Source organism: Rhinolophus ferrumequinum, chromosome 18 (assembly GCF_004115265.2).
Source record: "Rhinolophus ferrumequinum isolate MPI-CBG mRhiFer1 chromosome 18, mRhiFer1_v1.p, whole genome shotgun sequence".
In the NCBI taxonomy this organism is placed as follows: Eukaryota; Metazoa; Chordata; class Mammalia; order Chiroptera; family Rhinolophidae; genus Rhinolophus; species Rhinolophus ferrumequinum.
The window spans coordinates 38,427,825-38,449,033 of record NC_046301.1 but is presented as its reverse complement, the minus strand read 5'-3'; the positions used below and the strand labels follow the sequence as shown (position 1 = coordinate 38,449,033).

At 40.4% G+C, this 21,209-nt stretch overlaps 1 protein-coding gene across 1 annotated transcript; it reads right to left on the bottom strand.

Moving 5' to 3' along the window:
- Nucleotides 1-19,961: 19,961 nt before the first annotated feature.
- LOC117038444 (olfactory receptor 2Z1-like) lies at nt 19,962-20,909 on the bottom strand. The gene has a single exon (XM_033135421.1). It carries the CDS (start codon nt 20,907-20,909, stop codon nt 19,962-19,964), a length of 948 nt encoding a protein of 315 aa, XP_032991312.1.
- Between the last annotated feature and the right edge of the window lie 300 nt (nt 20,910-21,209).

The following is a 21,209-nucleotide window of genomic DNA, read 5'->3' as shown; positions in this document are numbered from 1 at the left end:
TGGGACGTGTATCTTTGTTTCCCCATTCTGGCTGACTGTGTTTATTTTGATATATTAGGTAGATCCCCTAGAGTTCTTAGTTCTTGCTAGGTTATCTTGTGTAGTATGTGTCCTTTATATTTGACTCGCACCACGTCGTCCTCCTCTGCGTGTGCTCCAAAGGTGAGTCTTGTGTTGTGTACACTGTCCCGTTCAAGAAGATCTTTAATTGCTTCCCGCTAATGAGCAGGTGGGGTCAACTCCTGGGCTGACCTGCCGTGAGACTTGGCTCTGCCCCCCGCAGGGCACTCTGCTGCGTGAGGGTTGACCACCCCAATGTGATTTGGCCTCTATGGGCTCCAGAGCCTGCCGAGAACCCCCTCTAGGTATGTGACCTGTAGGTCAACCCCGGCTGCACTCCGATTTGGTCTGGAGTTGGCCCCCAGATATGCCGAGTCCCGTGCCACCCAAGCTGGGCCCCGGCAGGGAAGTCCCAGAACAAGGCAAATCACCAAGCACAGCAGCAACGACAACAGCAAAGAAGAAGAAAAGAAAAAAAAAAAAAAAAAAAAAAAAAAAAAAAAACAGCCGATAACCCCCGCTCAACACAGGCAAAGATATCAAAGATACAAGATAAAGCAAAACAAAACCAAGCAAAGCAAAACAAAGCAAAACAAACAGCAGCGACCGTCTCGGCCTGAGCCCATCAAGCAATGACCAGGTTGTCCTCTGCTGTACCAAAGAGCCCCCTGCTTATTGCGCAGGCAGAGCCGGTCACCTGGTGCTCAGAGAGACTTTGGGACTGCAGACTTAAAAGCGTGGGCCTGAGGGGTCTGGATGATAGTCTCCACAAAGTCAGTGCAGCTTCTGCCCTTGTCCGCACGTATGCACACCGAGAGGAGCACCACCAGTCCTTTGTCCAGAGCTCGTGAGTCCTAGGGCACTCCTTCAGTGTGTGTGTATGGGTGTGGGCAGGAGATTTCTGATCTGCTGACCGTGCCTCACAAGCTGGGCCCTGGCAGGGCAGTTTCAGAACAAAGCAAATCACCAAGCACAACAACAACAACAACAACAAAGAAAAATATCAAATACGTTCACATGCAAAAACCACCTGATAACCCCACTCGACAGAGGCAAAGATATCAAAGATATAAAGACAAAGCAAAACAAGACAAAACAAAGCAATACAAAAAGCAGCGACAGTCTCGGCCTAAGCCCACCAAGCAATGTCCAGGTTGTTCTCTGCTGTACCAAGGAGCCCCCTGCTTATTGCGCAGGCAGAGCCGGTCACCTGGTGCCCAGAGAGACTTTGGGACTGCAGACTTAAAAGCGTGGGCCTGAGGGGTCTGGATGATAGTTTTTACAATATCAGTGCAGTTTCTGCCCTTGCCTGCACAAATGCACACTGAGAGTGGCACCACCAGATATGTGACCAAAACTCTTGAGTCTTAAGGCACCTCTTCAGTGTGTGTGTGTGAGTGCGGGCAGAAGATTTCTGATCTGCTGAAAGCCCAGAGCTGCGCCTGCCTCACTGCTGATCTCCGGGTGTGTCTCGGCCGCTGCACCCACCCCACCCTAGGCAAGCCAGGAAGGGTGGGGGCTGGAGATGGAGGGGTCTTCACTCTCCCAGCCCAGCCGTGCGTCGCCCTCTTCCCGCAGGCCAGAAAAGGTGGTGGCTGGGGGTGGAGGCGTCTCTTCTCTCCTAGCGCAGCCAAAATCACGCACACTGCCCAGTCTGCCTGGGTCAGGGCTGCCCGTCAGGCTTCCCAAAGCGTGAGCGTTAGATACCACTTCTCAGTTCAGGGGCCGGTTTAAGTCTCTGGAAGGGCGGGGTAAGATTGGGAGGGCAGGGCGGGGGGGAGGGGCCCGGGTATGGAGACTGCGCCCCCCGTGCGCCGCAGGGCGCGCCGCCTTCCCGGCGGGAGAAATCAGCCGCGGGACGCAGGGAAAGCGCCCGCCTCCCGGTCTCTGCTCTCTGCGCGCCCGGCACAGTGGGGCTGCACCGCGGTTTCCAGTCCCAGTCTCTGGAAGGGCGGGGTAGGATTGGGAGGGCAGGGCGGGGGGAGGGGCCCAGGTATGGAGACTGCGCCCCCCGTCCGCCACAGGGCGCGCCGCCTTCCCGGCGGGAGAAATCAGCCGCGGGACGCAGGGAAAGCGCCCGCCTCCCGGTCTCTGCGCTCTGCGCGCCCGGCACAGCGGGGCTGCACCACGGTTTCCAGTCCCAGCCTCTGGAAGGGCGGGGTAGGATTGGGAGGGCAGGGCGGGGGGAGGGGCCCAGGTATGGAGACTGCGCCCCCCGTCCGCCGCAGGGTGCGCCGCCTTCCCGGCGGGAGAAATCAGCCGCGGGACGCAGGGAAAGCGCCCGCCTCCCAGTCTCTGCGCTCTGCGCGCCCGGCACAGCGGGGCTGCACCGCTGTTTCCAGTCCCAGTCTCTGGAAGGGCGGGGTAGGATTGGGAGGGCAGGGCGGGGGGAGGGGCCCAGGTATGGAGACTGCGCCCCCCGTCCGCCACAGGGCGCGCCGCCTTCCCGGCGGGAGAAATCAGCCGCGGGACGCAGGGAAAGCGCCCGCCTCCCGGTCTCTGCGCTCTGCGCGCCCAGCACAGCGGGGCTGCACCGCGGTTTCCAGTCCCAGTCTCTGGAAGGGCGGGGTAGGATTGGGAGAGCAGGGCAGGGGGGGAGGGGCCCAGGTATGGAGACTGCGCCCCCGACCGCCGCAGGGCGCGCCGCCTTCCCGGCGGGAGAAATCAGCCGCGGGACGCAGGGAAAGGGCCTACCCCCGGTCTCTGCGCTCTCCACTCCGCCTGGGATCCCGCGCCTGCCCGGCTCCGTGGTTTTCGGTTTTCGCCCCCGCCAGCTGAGGCTCCGCTGGGGGCTGGGCTCTCCCGCCGCTGCCGGCCGGGCGCTCCCACGCCGCTTCTCCTCCTCCTCTCCTTGCTCCGTCCAGTTAGCTTACCCCCAAGAATTTCTTAGCTTCAAGCAATCCACGAATCTCTCCACAATATTGTGTGGTGAGCGAAAATTTCCTCGATGGGTTATAGTTCCCGTTTGCAACAAGATCTGGAGGAGAACTCAGATAGTGCGCCCTGCTGCCGCCATTCCTATACCACATCTTCTTTATTCAACCATCTATCAAAGGACACTTTGCTTATTTTTATGTCTTGGCCACTGTGAATAATGCTGCAATGAACATAGGGGTATATATATCTCGATAGATAAATGTTTTCAGATTTGGGGGGTAGATAACCCAGAAGAGGGATTGCTGGGTTGTAGGTAATTCTTAATTTTTTGAGGAACCTCCATACCATTTTCCATGGTGGCTGCACCAATTATTATTCCCACCAGCAGTGTATGAGCATTCCTTTTCCTTCACAATCTCTGCAACACTTGATATGAATTGCCTTGTTGATAATAGCCATTCTAATAGGTGTGAGGTGGTATCTCATTGTGGTTTTGATTTGCATTTCCTTAATAACTAGTGAAGTTGAGCATCTTTTTTATATATCTGTTGGCTGTTTGTATGTCTTCTTGGGAGAAGTGTCTGTTCAGGTCCTCTGCCCATTTTTCAATTGGACTGTTTGGGTTTTTTTTCCCTGTTGTTGCTGAGTTGTATGAGTTCTTTATACATTAACTCTTTATTGGAGATGTTTGCAAATATCTTCTCCCATTCAGTTGGTTGCCTCCTTGTTTTGTTGGTTTCTTTGCTATGCAGAAGATTTTTAGTTTGATATAGTCCCATTCATTTATTTTTGCCTTTACATCCTCTGTCTTTGAGGTCAGATTCATAAAACCCTCTCTAAGACCAATGTCCATATGTTTATTACCTATGTTTTCTACTATGCAATTTATTGTTTCAGGCCTTATAGTTAAGTCTTTGATCCATTTTGAGTTAATTTTATTGTATGGTAAGAGATAGCAGTGTAGTTTTATTCTTTTGCATGTGGCTTTTCAAATTTTCCCAGCATCACTTATTGAAGAGGTTTTCTTTTCTCCATTGTAGGTTTTTGGCTCCTGTTTTGAAAATTATTTGCCCATATATATATGGGTTTATTTCTGGGTTCTCAATTCTAGCCCATTCGTTTGTGTGTCTGCTTTTCTGGAAATACCATGCTGTTTTGATTATTGTTCCTTTTTAGTATAATTTGAAGTCAGGGTGTGTGGTACCTCCAGGCTTGTTCTACTTTCTCAGTATTGCTTTGGCTATTTGAGGTATTTTGTCATTGCATATGAATCTGATAATTTTTTTTTTGTTCTATTTCTTTTAAAATGCCATTGGGATTTTGATGGGATTGCATTAAATCTATATATCGCTTTGGGTAATATGGCCATTTTAACTATGTTGATCCTTCTAATCCATGAACATGGAATATCTTTCCATTTCTTTGTGTCTTCTTTGATTTCTATTAATAATATCTTGTAGTTTTCAGTGTATAGGCCCTTCACATCCTTTGTTAAGTGTATTATTATGCATTTTATTCTTTTTATTGCAACTTGCAAAAGGAATTTTTTAAAATTTCTTTTTCTGAAATTTCATTGTTAGTATATAGGAATACATTGGATTTTTTTTTTTTTGTAAATTGATATTGTATCCTGTAACTATACTGTATTTGTTTATTGTTTCTAATATTGTTTTGGTGGAGTCTTTAGGGTTTTCTGTATATAGCATCATGTCATCTGCAAAGAGTGACAATTTAACTTCTTCATTCCCAATTTGGATGCCTTTTATTTCTTTCTGTTGCCTGATTGCTCTGGGGAGGACTTCCAATACTGTGTTGAATAAATGTGGTGAGATGGGGTATCCTTGTCTTATTCTTGATCTTAGAGAAAAAGGTTTTAGTTTTTCACCATTAAGTATATTAGCTGAGTGTTTATCCTATATGGCCTTTATTATATTGAGATACTTTCCTTTTATACCTATTTTATTAAGTGTTTTAATGATAAATGGATGTTGTATCTGATCAAATACTTTTTTGCATATATTGATATAATCATATTAATTTTATTCTTTATTTTGTTTGCATGGTGTATCACATTGATTGATTTCTGTATGTTGAATCATCCTTGCGTGCCTGGAATGAAGCCCGTTGGTCATGATGTGTAGTGTTTTTAATGTATTGTATGTGATTTGCTAGTATTTTGTTTAGGATTTTTGCATCTGTATTCATCAAGGTATTAGTATGTAGTTTTCTATTTTTGTGTTTTTCTTACCAGATTTTGGTATCAGAGTAATGTTGGTCTTATAAAATGAGTTAGGAAGTATTGTTTCTTTTTCAATTTTTTTGGAAGAATTTGAGGAGGACAGGTGTTAGATCCTCTTTGAATGTTTGGTGGAATTCAAAGGACTAGTGAAGCCATCTGGTCCTGGACTTTTGCTTTTCGGGAGGTTTTTGATGATGGTTTCAATTTCCTTTCTGTTGATCTGTCTATTTAGATTTTCTAGTTCTTTGTGATTCAGTCTAGGAGGGTTATAAATTTCTAAGAACTTGTCCATTTCTTCTAGGCTATTGAGTTTGCTGGCATATAGTCTTTCGTAGTATTCTTGTATGATACTTTGTACTTCTGTGAAATCTGTCATAACTTTTCTTTCATTACTGATTTTGTTTATTAGTGTCTTTTCTCTTTTTTCCTTAGTGAATATAACCAGGGCGTTTTCAATTTTATTATTTTTTTCAAAGAACTATCTCTTTGTTGCATTAATTTTTAGTTGTCTGTTTTGTTCTCTATTTCATTTAATTATGCTCTAATTTTTAGTTTTTCCTTTCTTTTACTGACTTTGGGTTTTCTTTGTTCTTTTCCTAGTTCTTTAAGATGTAATATTATTAGGTTATTTATTTGGGATTTTTTTTGTTTCTTGAGAAAAGCCTATAATGATATAAAGGATCTCTCTTACTACCACTTTGGCTGCATCCTAAAATTTCTGATATGTTGTATTTTCATTCTCGTTTGTTTCTATATATCTTTTGATCTTTTATTTCTTCTTTGACCCAGTCATGCTTTAGTAGCATGTAGTTTAATCTCCACATGTTTGTGGACTTTCCCGCTTTCTTTTTGCAGTTGGTCAATTTCAAAGTATTGTGGTTGGAGAATACACTTGGTATGATTTCAATCTTCTTAAATTTGTTGAGGCTAGTTTTGTGTTCCAACACAGAGTCTATCCTTCAGACTGTTCCATGTGCACTAGAGAAGAATGTATAATATTGTGTTCTGGGGTGAAAGATTCTGAAAAGTCGATTATGTCCATTTGGTCTACTGTGTCATTAAGGCTGATATTTTCTTATTGATTTTCTGTTTGGATGATCAATCCATACCTGTCAATGTATTTAGGTCCCCTATTATAATTGTGTTTTTGTCAGTTTCTCCTTTTAGTTCTGTTAGTAGTTGCTTTACATATTTTGTACTCCTTAATTTGGAGTATATATATTGAAAAGTGTTTTCTTGATGTATTGACCCTTTATCATTGTGAAATGTCCATCTTTGTCTCTTGTTACCTTTTTTATCTTGAAATCTATTTCATCAAATATAAGTATGGCTAAACCCACTTTTCTCTGTATGCCATTTGCTTTGTGTATCATTTCCCACCCTTTCACTTTGAGACTATATTTGTCCTTGCAGCTGAAATGTGTCTCTTGAAGGCAGCAAATGGTTGGGTTTTGTTTTTTGATCCAATCTGCTGCTATGTGTCTTTTTATTGGTGAGTTCAGTCCATTCACATTTAGGGGGGTGATTATTGATATATGAGGATTTCCTATAGCCATTTTATCTTTTGTTTTCTGGTATTTAAGTGTCTCCATTGTTTCTCTGCCTTTCTGTTCCTTTCTGTTATTTTAATTTGGTAGTATTCTATGATTTTTTCCTTTTTTTAATGTTATGTGCCACATTTCTGGTTTGTCTTGTGTGGTTACCATTAAGTTTATGTAAAAGAATGTTTCTTGTATTATAGCAGTCCTTTTTCTTCTGTATGCATTTTATCTCCATTCTGTTTTGCAAATTCAGACCTTTACTCCCTCCCCTTTTATTATTTTGTTTTCACAAATTATGCTGGGAGTTCATTTCTGAGTTGCAATAGTAATATTACTCTCTTTTAAAAGTGTTTTTACCTCCTTTAACCTTCATGTTATATTTAAGTGTATAGTGCGCTATTCTGAATAAAGGTTGCAATGTCTTGTTTCTGTCGTCTGTCTGTCATCTTGCTCATTGTTTTGTACCCCTTTTGTCTTTTTGTTTCAGGTAGAATAACTCCCTTCAGTATTTCCTGTAATGCACGCCTATGGTGGAAATTTCCCGCAGCTTCTGTATATCTGGAAAGGTCTTTATTACTCCTTTGTATCTAAAGAATAACTTTGCTGGATATATTTTTCTTGACTGGTAATTTCTCTCTACTAATAGTTTGAATATTTCATTCCACTCCCTTTTACCTTATAGAATTTCTGCTGAAAAATCTGATGATAATCTAATAGGCTTTCCTTTACAGGTTGCCATCATCTTTTTTCTGGCTGCCTTAAGAATTCTTTCTTTGTCATTAATTTTTGACAGTTTCCATATAATGTGCCTTGGAGAAGGCCTTTTTGAATTGAGATAATTAGATGTTCTGTTTGCTTCTTGGATTTGAGGATCCAGTTCTTTCCATAGGTTTGGGAAGTTTTCACTGAATATTTGTTTGAATAGGTTCTCCATTTCTTCCTTCTCCTTCTGGTATGCCCATTATTATTTTTTTCTCATTTTTTTTTTATTGGGGAATATTGGGGAACAGTATGTTTTTCCAGGACCCATCTGCTCCATGTCAAGTCGTCTTCAATCTAGTTGTGGATGGCACAGCTCACTGACCCATGTGGGAATTGAACCAGTGACCTTGGTTTTATGAGCACTGCGCTCCAACCACTGCCACCCAGCCAGCCGCCCCTGCCCATTATTTTTATATTGCTATTTCTGACGAAATCAGATAGTTCTTGTAGAGTTTGTTTTTTAATTCTTTTTTTTAAGAGTTTCAAGGTACACCCTTTTCTACACATTATTATTATTTTTAATTTTTAACAGGACTTTATTGGGGAACAGTGTGTGCTTCCAGGACTTTTTTCCAAGTCAAGTGTTGTCCTTCAATCTTAGTTGTGGAGGGTGCTGTTCAGCTTCAAGTTGTTGTCCTTTCAGTCTTAATTGTGGAGGGCGCAGCTCAGCTCCAGGTCTAGTTGTGTTGCTAGTTGCAGGGGGCACAGCCCACCATCCCTTGCAGGAGTCCAACTGGCAACCTTGTGGTTGAGACGACGCGCTCCAACCAACTGAGCCATTCGGGAGCTCAGCGGCAGCTCAGCTAAAGGTGCCGTGTTCAATCTTAGTTGCAGGGGGTGCTGCCCACCATCCCTTGCGGGACTCGAGGAAATTGAACTGGCAACCTTGTGGTTGAGAGCCCACTGGCCCATGTGGGAATCGAACTGGCAGCCTTTGGAGTTAGGAGCATGGAGCTCTAACCACCTGAGCCACTGGGCGGGCCCCGGTTTTTCACTTATTTTAACTCTCAAGTCTTTCTCTTCTTCCATCAGTGTCATTTTCAGATTTCTGTCTTTGATATCACTAATACTTTCCTCCCTTTGGTCAGCTATATTTCCTAAGCTCACTATTTCATTCATCTTTTTTATTGAGTTCTTCAGCTACAGAATTTCTATTTGGTTCTTTTTTAAAACCGTAATCTCTTTGGTAAAGTATTCATTTTGTTCATTGATTTTATTTTTGAGTTCATTAAATTGCCTATTTCAGTTTTCCTGCATCTCATTGAGTTTTTTCAGAATGGCAATCTTGAATTCTCTGTCATTTAATCATGAATTCTCTGTCATATTTCCATGCCTTTAAATTTGTTTTCTGGAGATTTTTAAAATTTTCTTTCTCAGTGGCCTTGTTACCTTGGTTGTTCAAGGCATTTAATGGGAACATTTATGGGAATGAGTTCTGCATCAGGTTAATAGGAAGAGGTCTTTTCTTTTGTATTCCAGTAGGTGGCACTGTAGCATTTTATTTTCTCTTGTCCTGTTGAGGCTTCCCACAGTGGAAGACGCTTTGTGTTCCCTGGGGAGGTAGGCATCTCCTCTGTGACCAGGTTGCCTTAGTCTCAGGGCACCATTCCCATAGTAGAATGTGGGGTGATGGAGTTATTAGCTCTTGATATCCCAGTGTTGCCCCTGCAGCCTGTTGCAGTGCTGCACTGCCTGAGCTATTCCAGGTGCCCCCTCTGGGATCAGCCATGAAAGGTGGGGATGGGCTGTGCTGGGAGAGGCTGCCCGTGTGTTTGTGGTTTTGTTCTCCCAGTAATGGCTACTGCCAGAGCACAGATGCCTCGCCTCTGTATCTCCACCCTTGTCACTGGGATTAGCCACAGCGTGTGTCTGCTGCTCAGAAACTGTCTCTACAGTTCTCAGGGCTGTAGATATTCTTTTTTTAACCTCACATTCATTGCTACAGTTTTTTTCTGGGGCCCTCTGCTAGCTCTGGCAAGGTGCAGGGAGGCAATGTGAGATCTGGCAGTGTGGCGTAAGGCGTTCAGGCTTCATGGCTTTGTTTTGCCTGGCAGGGTTGCTAGACCACATCTGTGGCACTACTGTATTCAGTCTCTGCCCCAGAGTCTCTGCCCATATCGCTTCAGCCGTATTATATGCTGATCACTCAGGCAGGAATGCTCTTGGCCACAGAGAGTGCTCCTGCAGCCTAAATCCTCCCCTATCCGTGAGCTCTGCATTGTGTCGTGGCAGGGAGGTTTGAGCTGCCTCTGTGGCACCTGTCTGTGCTCTTCTGTCTTCCCTCCTCCCCTGTTCATTCCTGTTAGACCACTTTCAGATGTTTTGGAGTACAGATCTCTCAGATGTGTTTGTGTGTTGTGCAAGGAATCCTTTGTTGAATTATAGCTGTTCAACTTGTTGTAACTTCAAGAGGAGAGATCAAGGGGACGCCTCACGCCACCATGTTTCTGATGTCACTCTTGTTACTCATTTTTAATTTGATTCTATTGTCAGAGAAGATACTTTGTATGATTTTATTGTTTTTTAAATTTATTCAGATGTTTTTTGTGGCCTCACAAATGGTCCATTCTGTTGTTGGCTGGAGTGTTTTATATGTGTTAGGTCTAGTTAGCTTATAGGATTAAGTCCTCTGTTGACTTGTTGATCTTATAACTAGTTGCTCTACCCATTATTGAAAGTGGGGTGTTGAAGTATGCAACCATTATTGTAGACCTCTTTCCCCTCTCAATTGTATTTTGAATTTATATATTTTAGAGCTCTGTTGTTAGGTATATATATATCTATACTTGTTATATTTTCTTGATAAATTGTCCTTTTTATTATTAAGTAATGTCTTTCTTTGTGTCTTGTAACAGTTTTGTATTAAAGTCTATTTTGCCTGAAATTAATATAGCTACACTCTCTCTCTTTTGGCTTCTGTTTGCATAGAATATCTTTTTTAATCTGTTGACATTTAAACTATTAGTGTCTTCAGATGTAAAGTGAGTCTTTGAAATATAACATATAGTTAGATTTTTAAATTCGTTCTGCCAAAATATGTCTTTTAATTGGACAGATTAATCCATTTACACTTAAGGTAGTTGTTTTTTTAAAAAAGGTAGTTATTGATAAAGAAGGACCTACTTATGCCATTTTGTTATTTGCTTTCTACATATCCTATATAATTTTTATTCCTCAATTTCTCCATTATTATTTAATTTTTGTGTTAGATATTTTATAGTGGACCATTTTCATTCCCTTTTCATTTCTTTTTAAATAATTTACTGGGATAACATTTATTATAACATATACTTTTCAGGTATACAATATTATATTTTGACATCTGTGTACTCTATTGCATACTCCCCACCTGAAGTCTAGTTTCCTTCTGTTACCATGATCTGATCCCCTTTACCCATTTCACCCTCCTCCCACTCTCTTTTCTCTCTGGTAACCACCATTCTGTTATCTGTATATATCAGTTTATTTTTGTCTGTTACTTTTTGTTTTTTAGTTATTTGTTTAGTAGTCCTGGGGATTACAATTAACATTTTAATTTATAACAATCTATTTTGATGTAATATCAACTTTTTTCAATAGTATACAAAAATTTTGCTAATATAGCTGCACCCCCCGACACATTTTATATTGCTTTGTCACAAATTACATCTTTATAGATTGTGTGCTCATTAACATAATTTTATAATTATTGGTTTAGGCATTTATCTTTTTAAATCATGTAGTTAAAAAAGAGGAGTTATAAACCAAAAATAAATGACCAATTGTTATTGACACTTAAATCATCTGTGTATTTACAAAAATACATGCACACACAGAAAAGGATGCAAGTTAATTTTTGATAGTGTTGGATTTGTTTAGCACCTTGGTTGTGATGATGATTATCACAGTTGTATGCATATGTCCAAACCCATAAAGATGTATACATTTTAAGCATAGTTTTTGTATATCAATTACACTTAAGTAATGCTAAAATACATACAAATTAAATACACCACCAATTAAAAGTGAATTTGTCAAAATAAATAAAAGACCATGACCTAAGTATATGCTATCTATAAGAAACTTACATCAAATACATTGACATAGGTAAGTTGAAAGTAAAGGATGGAAAAAGTTACACCAAGCAAACAAAAAAACAAGTGTCTATGTTAATATCAACTAAAGTAGATGTGAGATCAAAGAAAATTACTAGTAATGAAGTGGGTCATTGCACAATGATAAAGGATCAATTCATCAAGAAGACATAGTAATTACAATAGAACATCAATATACATTAATCAAAAACTGATATAACCAAATAAAGAAATCCAAAATTATAACTGAGGACTTCAACACCCCCTTCAGTAATTGTGGTAGTATTACTAGACAAAAAGTCAGAAGGGTATAGAGGAAATGAATAATACCATCAAACAACAGTATCCAATTGACATTTGCAACACTTGACTGGCATTTATAGGACAATAAACCAAACAACAGCAGACTATGCATTCTTAGCAAGCACCTATGAAACATCCACAAAGATAGATCATATTTGGGTTTATGAAACAAACCTCAACACATTTAAAGGAATTGAACTCATACAGTTATGTTTTCTGACAATGGAATATTGATTCCATATCTAGACAATTACAAAGATAACAGGAAAATGTCCAATCAATTTGAAATTAAACAACATATATGTACATAATCCATTGTTTAAGTAAAGACGATCAAAGGAAATTTAAAAATATATAGAACTGAATGACAATGAAATTAAATATATCACAATTTGTGAGATTCAGCTATATCAGTGCCAAGACAAATTTATAACACTGAATGCATACATTGGAAAACAGGAAGGGTTGTAAATCAATAATCAAATCTCCACCTCAACAAATGAGAAAAAGAACAAAAGAATCAAAGCAAGCAGAGAAGGAAATATTAAAAGTAAGAATAGAAATCAATGACTGAAAACAAATACAATAGAGAAAATAAAACAAAAATGATAATGCATTATGAAAGGGAATAAAATTGTTGGGAGTACACTTTTACCAAACTATTCAAAGTAGTAAATTAAAACTGTGATATTTATTTTTAGAAATAGAAATATTGATTCAGAAATTTATATGGAATATAAGTCTAATAAGGAGAAATAAGAATTTTTAAGAAAAATAAAGAACCATAATGAAATATAGAGTGACTACCAAAACAATCTCTAAAGTTTGTTATTGGAGAGAAGAAAACCAACAAAAACAAAAAATTGAGGGAAGAATACAGAAGGTCCAGGAACAATTCTTTGTATTTATGGAAGCTTACCATGTGATAAAGTTAGCATTTTAACTAAGTTGGAAATGATGATTTAATAAATGATTTACACTGGATTTAAAAAATCAACTAACTCTGCCTTCAGGAAACAATTCCAAGTATATTTTAAAACTAAAGTTTAAAAACTTGAAAGGAGTCAGAAGACAACATAAAAGACAGTATATGTAATTGAGATATTTTACCCAAATATGAATCTTTGTAGTAACTGTCAGGTGATGAAAAAAAACAGCGAAGGCAAAATGGAGAGTGATCTGAAAATTTCTAAGTTTATAGAATGAGTTTTCCAGATTAGAGGGTGGCTAAAGAAATAGAGAATGTGTTTAATGCTGGAAGAAATGGCTAGATTCAATAGCAAAAACTTTGAGGATAGTCATTAATCAGAGTTAGAAGTCCTATTTGTGAATCTTGATGATTGAAATTAATATAAGATCTTATTTTACTATAAGACTGGGTATAATATAATATAATATAATATACTGGGTCTTATATTAATTTTTGCTTCAAAAATGCATTAGAGTTGATTGTCTGGGTAGCTTTTATTTTCAGGGGAAACACAGTAGAATCATCAACAACTGTTCTTGACTTTCATCTCTGTTCTTCCAGATACATGCTTGGCACACATAAATTTGTATGTTGTATTGTGGATCGTTAGTCTTGTGTTCTGTTTCTGCCTACTATACAAACTTATTTGGTATTGCACATCCTTCAATAAGTTTATGAGAAGGGCAAGTGACTTTTTTATTAGCTTATTTATACCTGCAAATACCTATTTACTCTGTCAAGTGATTGAAACCCTATGATTCCTACTGTTAAGATAATTGGAATTGCATAATATCTATAGGAAAATTCAAAATATTATGTTTTTTATATTTTAGAAAATAAAATAATTATTTAATCCTTCTACAGTTTATATTTTACAATAACACATTTTGTTTTGAGATATAATTCCTTGAATTATATCTCATGTAACAGCTACTTTTTAGAGGTTCTAGGTTGTGGCTTTCATTAGAATATTGTGTCTTCATTTTTCTTCTTCTTTTTTTTTTTTTTTACACATTATTCTCCCCTATTGTATTAAAATATTCCAAAGGGAAGGGTCTGGGAATTAATTATGCACATTTGATATCTCGAACAGTGTTCCGAACCTGATACATAAAGTAATAAAACATTTTTATAACAATATAAAATATGTACTTGCTCTGTGCTTATCAGCTGGGTATGAAAAGTATAGGTCTCAAGCTTTCAAGACACTCACAGGTTGCCTTGATAATTGCATGTGTTATATTTCATGGCAGACTTTAGCATAGTCTGCTGTTTAGCATAGTTTAGCATAGTTTAGCATTCAGTCTCGTCACAGAATGAGATTGTCTCACTCAGTCCTGGATGGTAAGGAAAGGTGTTCACTGCAATTTGTGCCACTGTGGAGCCTAATAGGATAAGCACAACCAGACCAGAGTTTACATTTCAGTAAACTCTGACAGTAGTGAGAGTAGTGGGTGGCAGTAGTGATTATAAAATGTATCTACTGAAAGAATGCAGGAATGCATGAATCAAGAACAAAGGTGCACTATGACCCTGTTGCCAATTCCCCTGGTTTCCTTTTATTCAGAAATATTTATGGTGTAGAGTTATCATGGGGTAGTTGTGTATTTTCTACCTGTCTGATTGGAAATTTCTCTCCACCCACTGGTGGAACCACCAGTGGAACAACGTACTGTGGTTCATCCAATTCCGGGCACTTGAGTCCAGGCATGGGACCACTTTTCAGCAAATTAATAATATATTGTGGGTACAAAGCATTATTTTTATATAAATGACCTGCAAATTTGCCTGGAATTATTCAACTGTGGAAATATTATATAAAATCTCAGTCAGTACTTTGAGATGCTAAGTAAAATGAAGGATGATGACTGAATAGTATGCAAATAAACAAAGGAAAATGTGAACGGTATCTTCAAAGCAGTGGTTGAAATCTGTAAGGTACTTGTGTTCACAGTACATGTAAACATAATAAAAATTCTGACCATATGTGATTAAAGCTTAAGGCTTTCACAATATATGGAAGGGTATATTTGGTGTACACCCACACACACACTAAATTTTTAAAAAATATTTTTATTAAAATATAGCTAACATACAATGTTATATTACTTTCAGGTGTACAGTATAGTTATTCAACATTTATATACCTAAAGAAGTGATCACTATAAGTCCAGCAACCATCTGGCACCTACCACACTATCACAGTCTTGAGTATATTCCCTATGCTGTACATTACATCCCCGTGACTTATTTGTTTTACACCTGGAAATTTGGTCCTCTTGTTCCTCTTCACCTTTCCCCCACCTTTTTAAATTTTTCAATTACAGTTGACATTCAATATTATTTTATATTTCAGGTGTATAGCATAGTGGTTAGACATTTCTATCATTTAACAAATGATCCCCCTGAATAATCTAGTACTCACCTGGCACTATTATACATAGTTATTACGATATTATTGACTATATTCCCTGTGATTTACATCCCCATGATGATTTTGTTTTTGTTTTCTTAATTAAAGTTTATTGGGGTGACAATGGTTGATAAAGTTACATAGGTTTCAGGTGTACAATTCTGTAATACATCCCCATGACTATTTTGTAACTATCAGATTGTACTTCTTAATCCCTTCACCTTTTTCACCCTGCCCCAAACCCCTACCCATCTATCACCCCAACAAATCTAGTACCAATATGACAACATACATAGTTATTACAATATTATTGACTATATTCCTTATGCTATACCCTACATCCCTATGATTACTGTGTAACAACCAATTTTTATGTCTTAATAGCCTTCCCCTTTTCCACTCACCCCCAACCCCCTTCCACCTGGTAACCATCAATATGTTCTCTGTATCTATGAATTTGTTTCTATTTTGTTTATTTTATTCTTTAGTTTCCACATATAAGCAAAATCCCATTGCATCTGTCTTTTTCTGTTTGACACACCACTCAGCACAATACCGCCCAGGTCCATCCATGCCACTGCAAGAACCCACTCCCTTCCATGGCAAAGCAATATTCCATTGTATATATATATATGTACCACCTCCTCTTTATCCATTCTTCCATTGACAGACAACCAGGCTGCCTCCACATCTTAGCCATTGTAAACAATGCTGCAATGAACATATGGATGCACGTGTCCTCTCAAAGTAGCATTTGGGTTTCTTCAGATAAATACCCTGAAGTGGGATTACAGGCTCTTTCTTTGTCTCTTCATATAGCCTTTGTTTTAAAGTCTATATTGTCTGGTATAAGTATTGCTAGTCCAGCTTTTGTTGTTGTTGTTGTTGTTGTTGTTGTTGTTGCTGTTTTCATTTCCGTTTTCATGGAATATCTTTTTCCACTCCTTTACTTTCAGTCTGTGTGTGTCTTTTGATCTTAAGTTAGTCTCTTGTAGGCAGCATCTGTCAGGATCTTCTTTTCTAATCCATTCGGTCCTCCTATATCTTTTGAGTGGAGCATTTAATACATTAACATTTAAAATAGTTGTTGATAGATATGTAGCTATTGCCATTTTATTATTCATAATTTTGACTTTTTTTTTATCTTAAAGAAGTCCCTTTAACTTTCCTTGTAATACTCGTTTGGTGGTGATGAACTCCTTTGGCTTTTTCTTGTCTGGGAAGCTCTTTATCTATCCTTCAATTCTAAATGATAGCTTTGCTGGGTAGAGTAATCTTGGTTGTAGGTCCTTGCTTTTCATCACTTTGAATTTTTTGTGTCAATCCCTTCTGGCCTGCAAAGTTTCTGTTGAAAAATCAGCTGACAATCTTATGGGAGCTCCCTTATAAATTACTCGCTGCCTTTCTCTTGCTGCTTTTAGGATTCTCTCTTTGTCTTTCACTTTTGCCATTCTAATTATAATGTGTCTTGGTGTGGGCCTGTTTGGGTTCATCTTGTTTGGGACTTTCTGTGCTTCCTGCGCTTGTATATCTATTTCTTTCACCAGGTTAGGAAAGTTTTCATGTCATTATTTCTTCAAATATGTTCATAATCCCTTGCTTTCTCTCTTCTCCTTTAAGGTGCCCTTATGATGTGAATGTTTTTATGCTTGATATTGTCCCAGAAGTCTCTTAAACTTTTCTCATTTTGTTTGGATTCATTTTTCTTTTTGCTGTTCCAACTGGGTGTTTTCTGCTACCTTGTCTTCCAAATTGCTGTTTGATCCTCTGCTTTATCTAGTCTGCTGGTAATTCCTTCTAGTGCATTCTTCATTTCATTATGGTATTCTTCACTTCTGACTGGTTCTTTTTTATGGTTTCTGTGTCCTTTTTTATTCTTGCTATCTCTTTGTTGAAGTTCTCATTAAGTCCCTTGAGCATCCTTGTAACCACTGTTTTGAACTCTATACCTGGTAGGTTGCTTGCATCCATTTTGTTTTGTTCTTTTTCTGGAGTTTTCTCCTATTTCATTTGGGATGTATTTCTTTTTTTCCTCATTTTGGCTGCCTCCATGTGTTTGTTTCTATGTATTAGATAGAGCTGCTATACCTCTCAGTCTTAGTAGAGTGATTATATATAGTAAGTGTTCTGTAGGGCCCAGTGGCACAGTCTCCCTGGTCACCTGAGCTGGGTGCTCCAAGTGTATCCCTTCGGTGGGTTGTGTGCCCTTCTATTGTAGTTGAGCCTTGGTTGCTGTTTGCACATTAATGGGAGCGATTGACCCTCAGGCTGATTGGTTGTAAGGACTGGCCATGACTACAGTGGAGGAACTGATTTGCCAGGTTTGACCCTATGGAGCAGGATTCACTTTAGCAGGGCTATGGTGCCTGCCAAGTTTGCCCTTTGGGTATGTTGTCTTTGGAGTTAGATGGGTGGTACTCTGGTTCAATATGAAGCCAGGCACTGGGCATGATGGCCCCAGGGCCTCCAGGGGGGGCCCTGCTGAAAGCCAAGTTCAACTGCAGCCTGTGCCCTTTCTGGGGCCACCTGGCATGAGCCACAAAGAAATCCACAGATGGCAGCCACCCATGTTGGGCTTGGAGGTGCCTCGAGAGGTCAAGCCATGAACCGAGCTGGATGCTGCTAGTGTTGGGCTTGGAGCTGCTCAGCAAGGGGTACAGGGCCTGCCAAGGCCAGATGTTGCTTGTTTAGGTTTTGTGAACTTTTGAGAGATTTTTAGGATTAGGAAAGTCACAGTATGAGCCAAGACAGTCCATTTGTATGGAAAAGCTACTAGAAGTGGCTTGAGTGGGTCCACAAATTGGATAGAGTGGGGTCTCAAAGAATCACCAGGGTGGGGCAAACAATGTTAGCCAGATTGATAGGGATTAAGATATGGTGGTCACCTGCATCTGCATGCTGGGAGAGGGGAAGGCTCAACAAAGGAACAGTGCCTTCTGCCAGCACTTCTGGAGAAAGCTGTCCTTCTAGCTTTTGCCCTGGAGCCAGAAAATTCAGTTCCTCCCCATTGGCAACTTTCCTACTGCTACCCCAGCACACTGGAGTCAGAGCAAGTGAGTTCATCAGGGAGTAAGTCCATGAGTGGGTCCTTTAAGTGAAATGCCTGGGACTCCAGCTGCCTTCATCTCACTCAGCCACAATCTCTACTTTTTTTCACCACTAGAAGTTGTGAGGATTTCTCTTTCCAGCACTGGACCCCTTGGGCTGGGGAACCTGGTGTGGGATTGGGACCCCTCACTCCTTAAGGTGGACCTCTTCAGCTGACAGCCTTCCTGATTTTTAACCACCACACACAGGTATGGGACCAGCCCGTTCCATATCTCTGCCTCTCCTGCAAGCCTTGATGTGGCTTCTGTATATCCTTAGTTGTAGGACTTCTGTTCAGGTAGACTTCAGGAGATTCTCCATGATGTTGTTCTGTAGTTTATTCGTCATTTTGATGTGGTTGTGAGAGGAGGCAAGCACAGCATTTACCTACTCGACCATCTTGACTGGAAATTCACGTTGTACACTTTAAATATATATAATTATATTTGTCAATTATTCCCAATTCTCAACAAAAAAATAAAATGAAATAATTAGCATAAAAAGGCCTTGACAAAATACTCCTTGATAGAGAAAGGATATCCTAATATCCGAGGTGGTCACGCTGATGTTTCCTGGTCCAAACCCCCAACACACACAAACATAGAACTCACTGCAGTTATCATCTGCTCAACAATGAACAAGCACAATTGTTTCAAGAATTGCGTCTTTACCACCAGAAAACCTTGGGTTCGAATACCAGTTCTGGCACTTCCCCATGTGCAACCCTGGGGGCTCTTTCTTTTGGGAGACTCATTATTTTTTTGTACCCAGAAAACATCACAGTTCCTGCATTACAAAGTTGCTGAGAGAATAAAATGATGTACAACTTCAAATCAAGTGTTCAACAAATGTTAGTGTTACTAATATAATTATTTTTACTAATCTCACCTTATTATAATTATTTAATATTTATCATTATAATTTATATATTTTACTTATACAAAATATATTTGTATTATTAATTATTATGATTGTTAATAATTATAATGGTTAAGTCACTGTTATGGACTGAATGTTTGTGTCCCCCCAAAATTCATATACTGAAGCCCTATAATGTGAATATATTTGAAATAGGGCCTGTGAGGAAGTAATAAAGGTTAAATGAGATAAGGGCATTCCATAGGGCTGATGCACTTATAAGAAGAGGAAGAGACACCAGAGCACTCTCTCTCTGCCATCTAAGGACACAGTGAGAAAGCAGCTGTCTACAAGCCAGGAAGAGAGCCCTTACCAGAAATAGAATAAGCTGGTGCCTTGATCTTAGATTTCCCAGCCTCCAGAGCTGTGAGAAAGTAAATTTCTGTTGTTTAAGTCACACAATTTTATCATTACAGTCTGGGAGGATGAAGACATTCATTAACAGGGAGATCTCAACTTTACAAAGTAGGGCCTTTCATTCATATAAATAGTACTAAAGAATAGGGAAAGAATATATTAAAAGTGATTGGGGCTCCTACCATTGATTTCCATAAATCCATGGGAGAAAACATGAACCCAGCTAGTCGTGGGGTGGGAAGAAGCTGGACACTCAGCCTTTAACATAAGATCTTAGCAGCTGCATTACAAGTGGGTGTGTTGAGGTAATGGGTGGGGTGGAGGCCCGCTGAGACTACACCAGCAGCCCCCTATGTGGTCATCACTTTGGCCTGACCCCAGCTCTGCTGAGCACTTTAACCAAAGCCATTCGCACCTCCTGGTTCCTCAGACTGTAGATGAGGGGGTTAAGCATCGGGGTGACTAGGCTGTAGAAAAGAGAGGCCACATTGTCCTGCTGTGGGCTGTGGTAGGCACCCGGTACCATGTACATGAACACAGCTGCGCCATAAAAGAGCCCCACGACTGTGATGTGTGAAGAGCAGGTGGTGAAAGCCTTGTTTCGGGCCTCCTCTGAGCGCATGCGTAGAACAGCCCCCAACACATGGCAATAGGAAGTGGCGATGAGGGAAAGGGGAAGCACAAGGATCAGCACCCCGGAGACGGACAGTGCCAACTCATAGGCAGAAGTGTCTGTACAGGAGAGCTTCAGCAGGGCTGGCACCTCACAGAAGAAGTGGTCCACAATGCGGGAGGCACAGTAGGAGAAGTGCAGAGTGATGGAGGTCTGAATGGAGGCATTGAGCACACCTGCCAGCCAGGAACAGCCCACCATCAACAAGCACACCTGGTGCCTCATAAGCACAGGATACTGCAGGGGGTAGCACACAGCAACATAACGGTCATAGGACATAAGGGCCAATAGGATGCCCTCAGCCACACCCATCATTGTAAGGAAGAATATTTGAGCTGCACAACCCCCAAAGGAGATGGAACTTTCTTCCTGCAGGAATTCTGATGCCATCTTGGGGATGGTGACCAGGGGGAAGCCAACATCAAACAAGGAAAGTTGACTGAGCATAAAGTACATGGGTGTGTGGAGCCGGGAATCCATGCAGATCAGGAAGAGCAGGACAGTGTTGCTCAGGAGGCCCATGATAAACATGGTAGCCACCAGGGAGAAGAGTAGCTGAGGTGACCCTGAGTGACTGAAGAGGCCCACCAAAAGGAAGTCAGAGGTCACTGATTGATTCATATTCATATCCCCCATGTTTCACATGACATACCTTTGCTGCAGGTAGAACAGGAGACCAATGGAAGAAGCTTGAGTGGGAATGGCACAAACATTTAATCCCACCTGCCAATGACCGTCTTTTGGTAGTGGCTGCCTAGAGTGTCATCTTGAGAAGAGTTATGAGGTCACAACTAGAATCAGTAGGGAGGAAAGCCATAATCAGTTAGTAATACTTGTCATAGGCATGGGGTAGGAGAACAGTAACCTGCATCTCTGAATAAGATACTTGGCCATACCCCAGTCAAGAGCTTTCCACTGACTCATCCAAATTTTGAG

Coding starts and splice junctions, on each gene's coding strand:
- LOC117038444 (XM_033135421.1), bottom strand. CDS start 20,909: ATGGGGGATATGAATATGAATCAATCAGTGACCTCTGACTTCCTTTTG.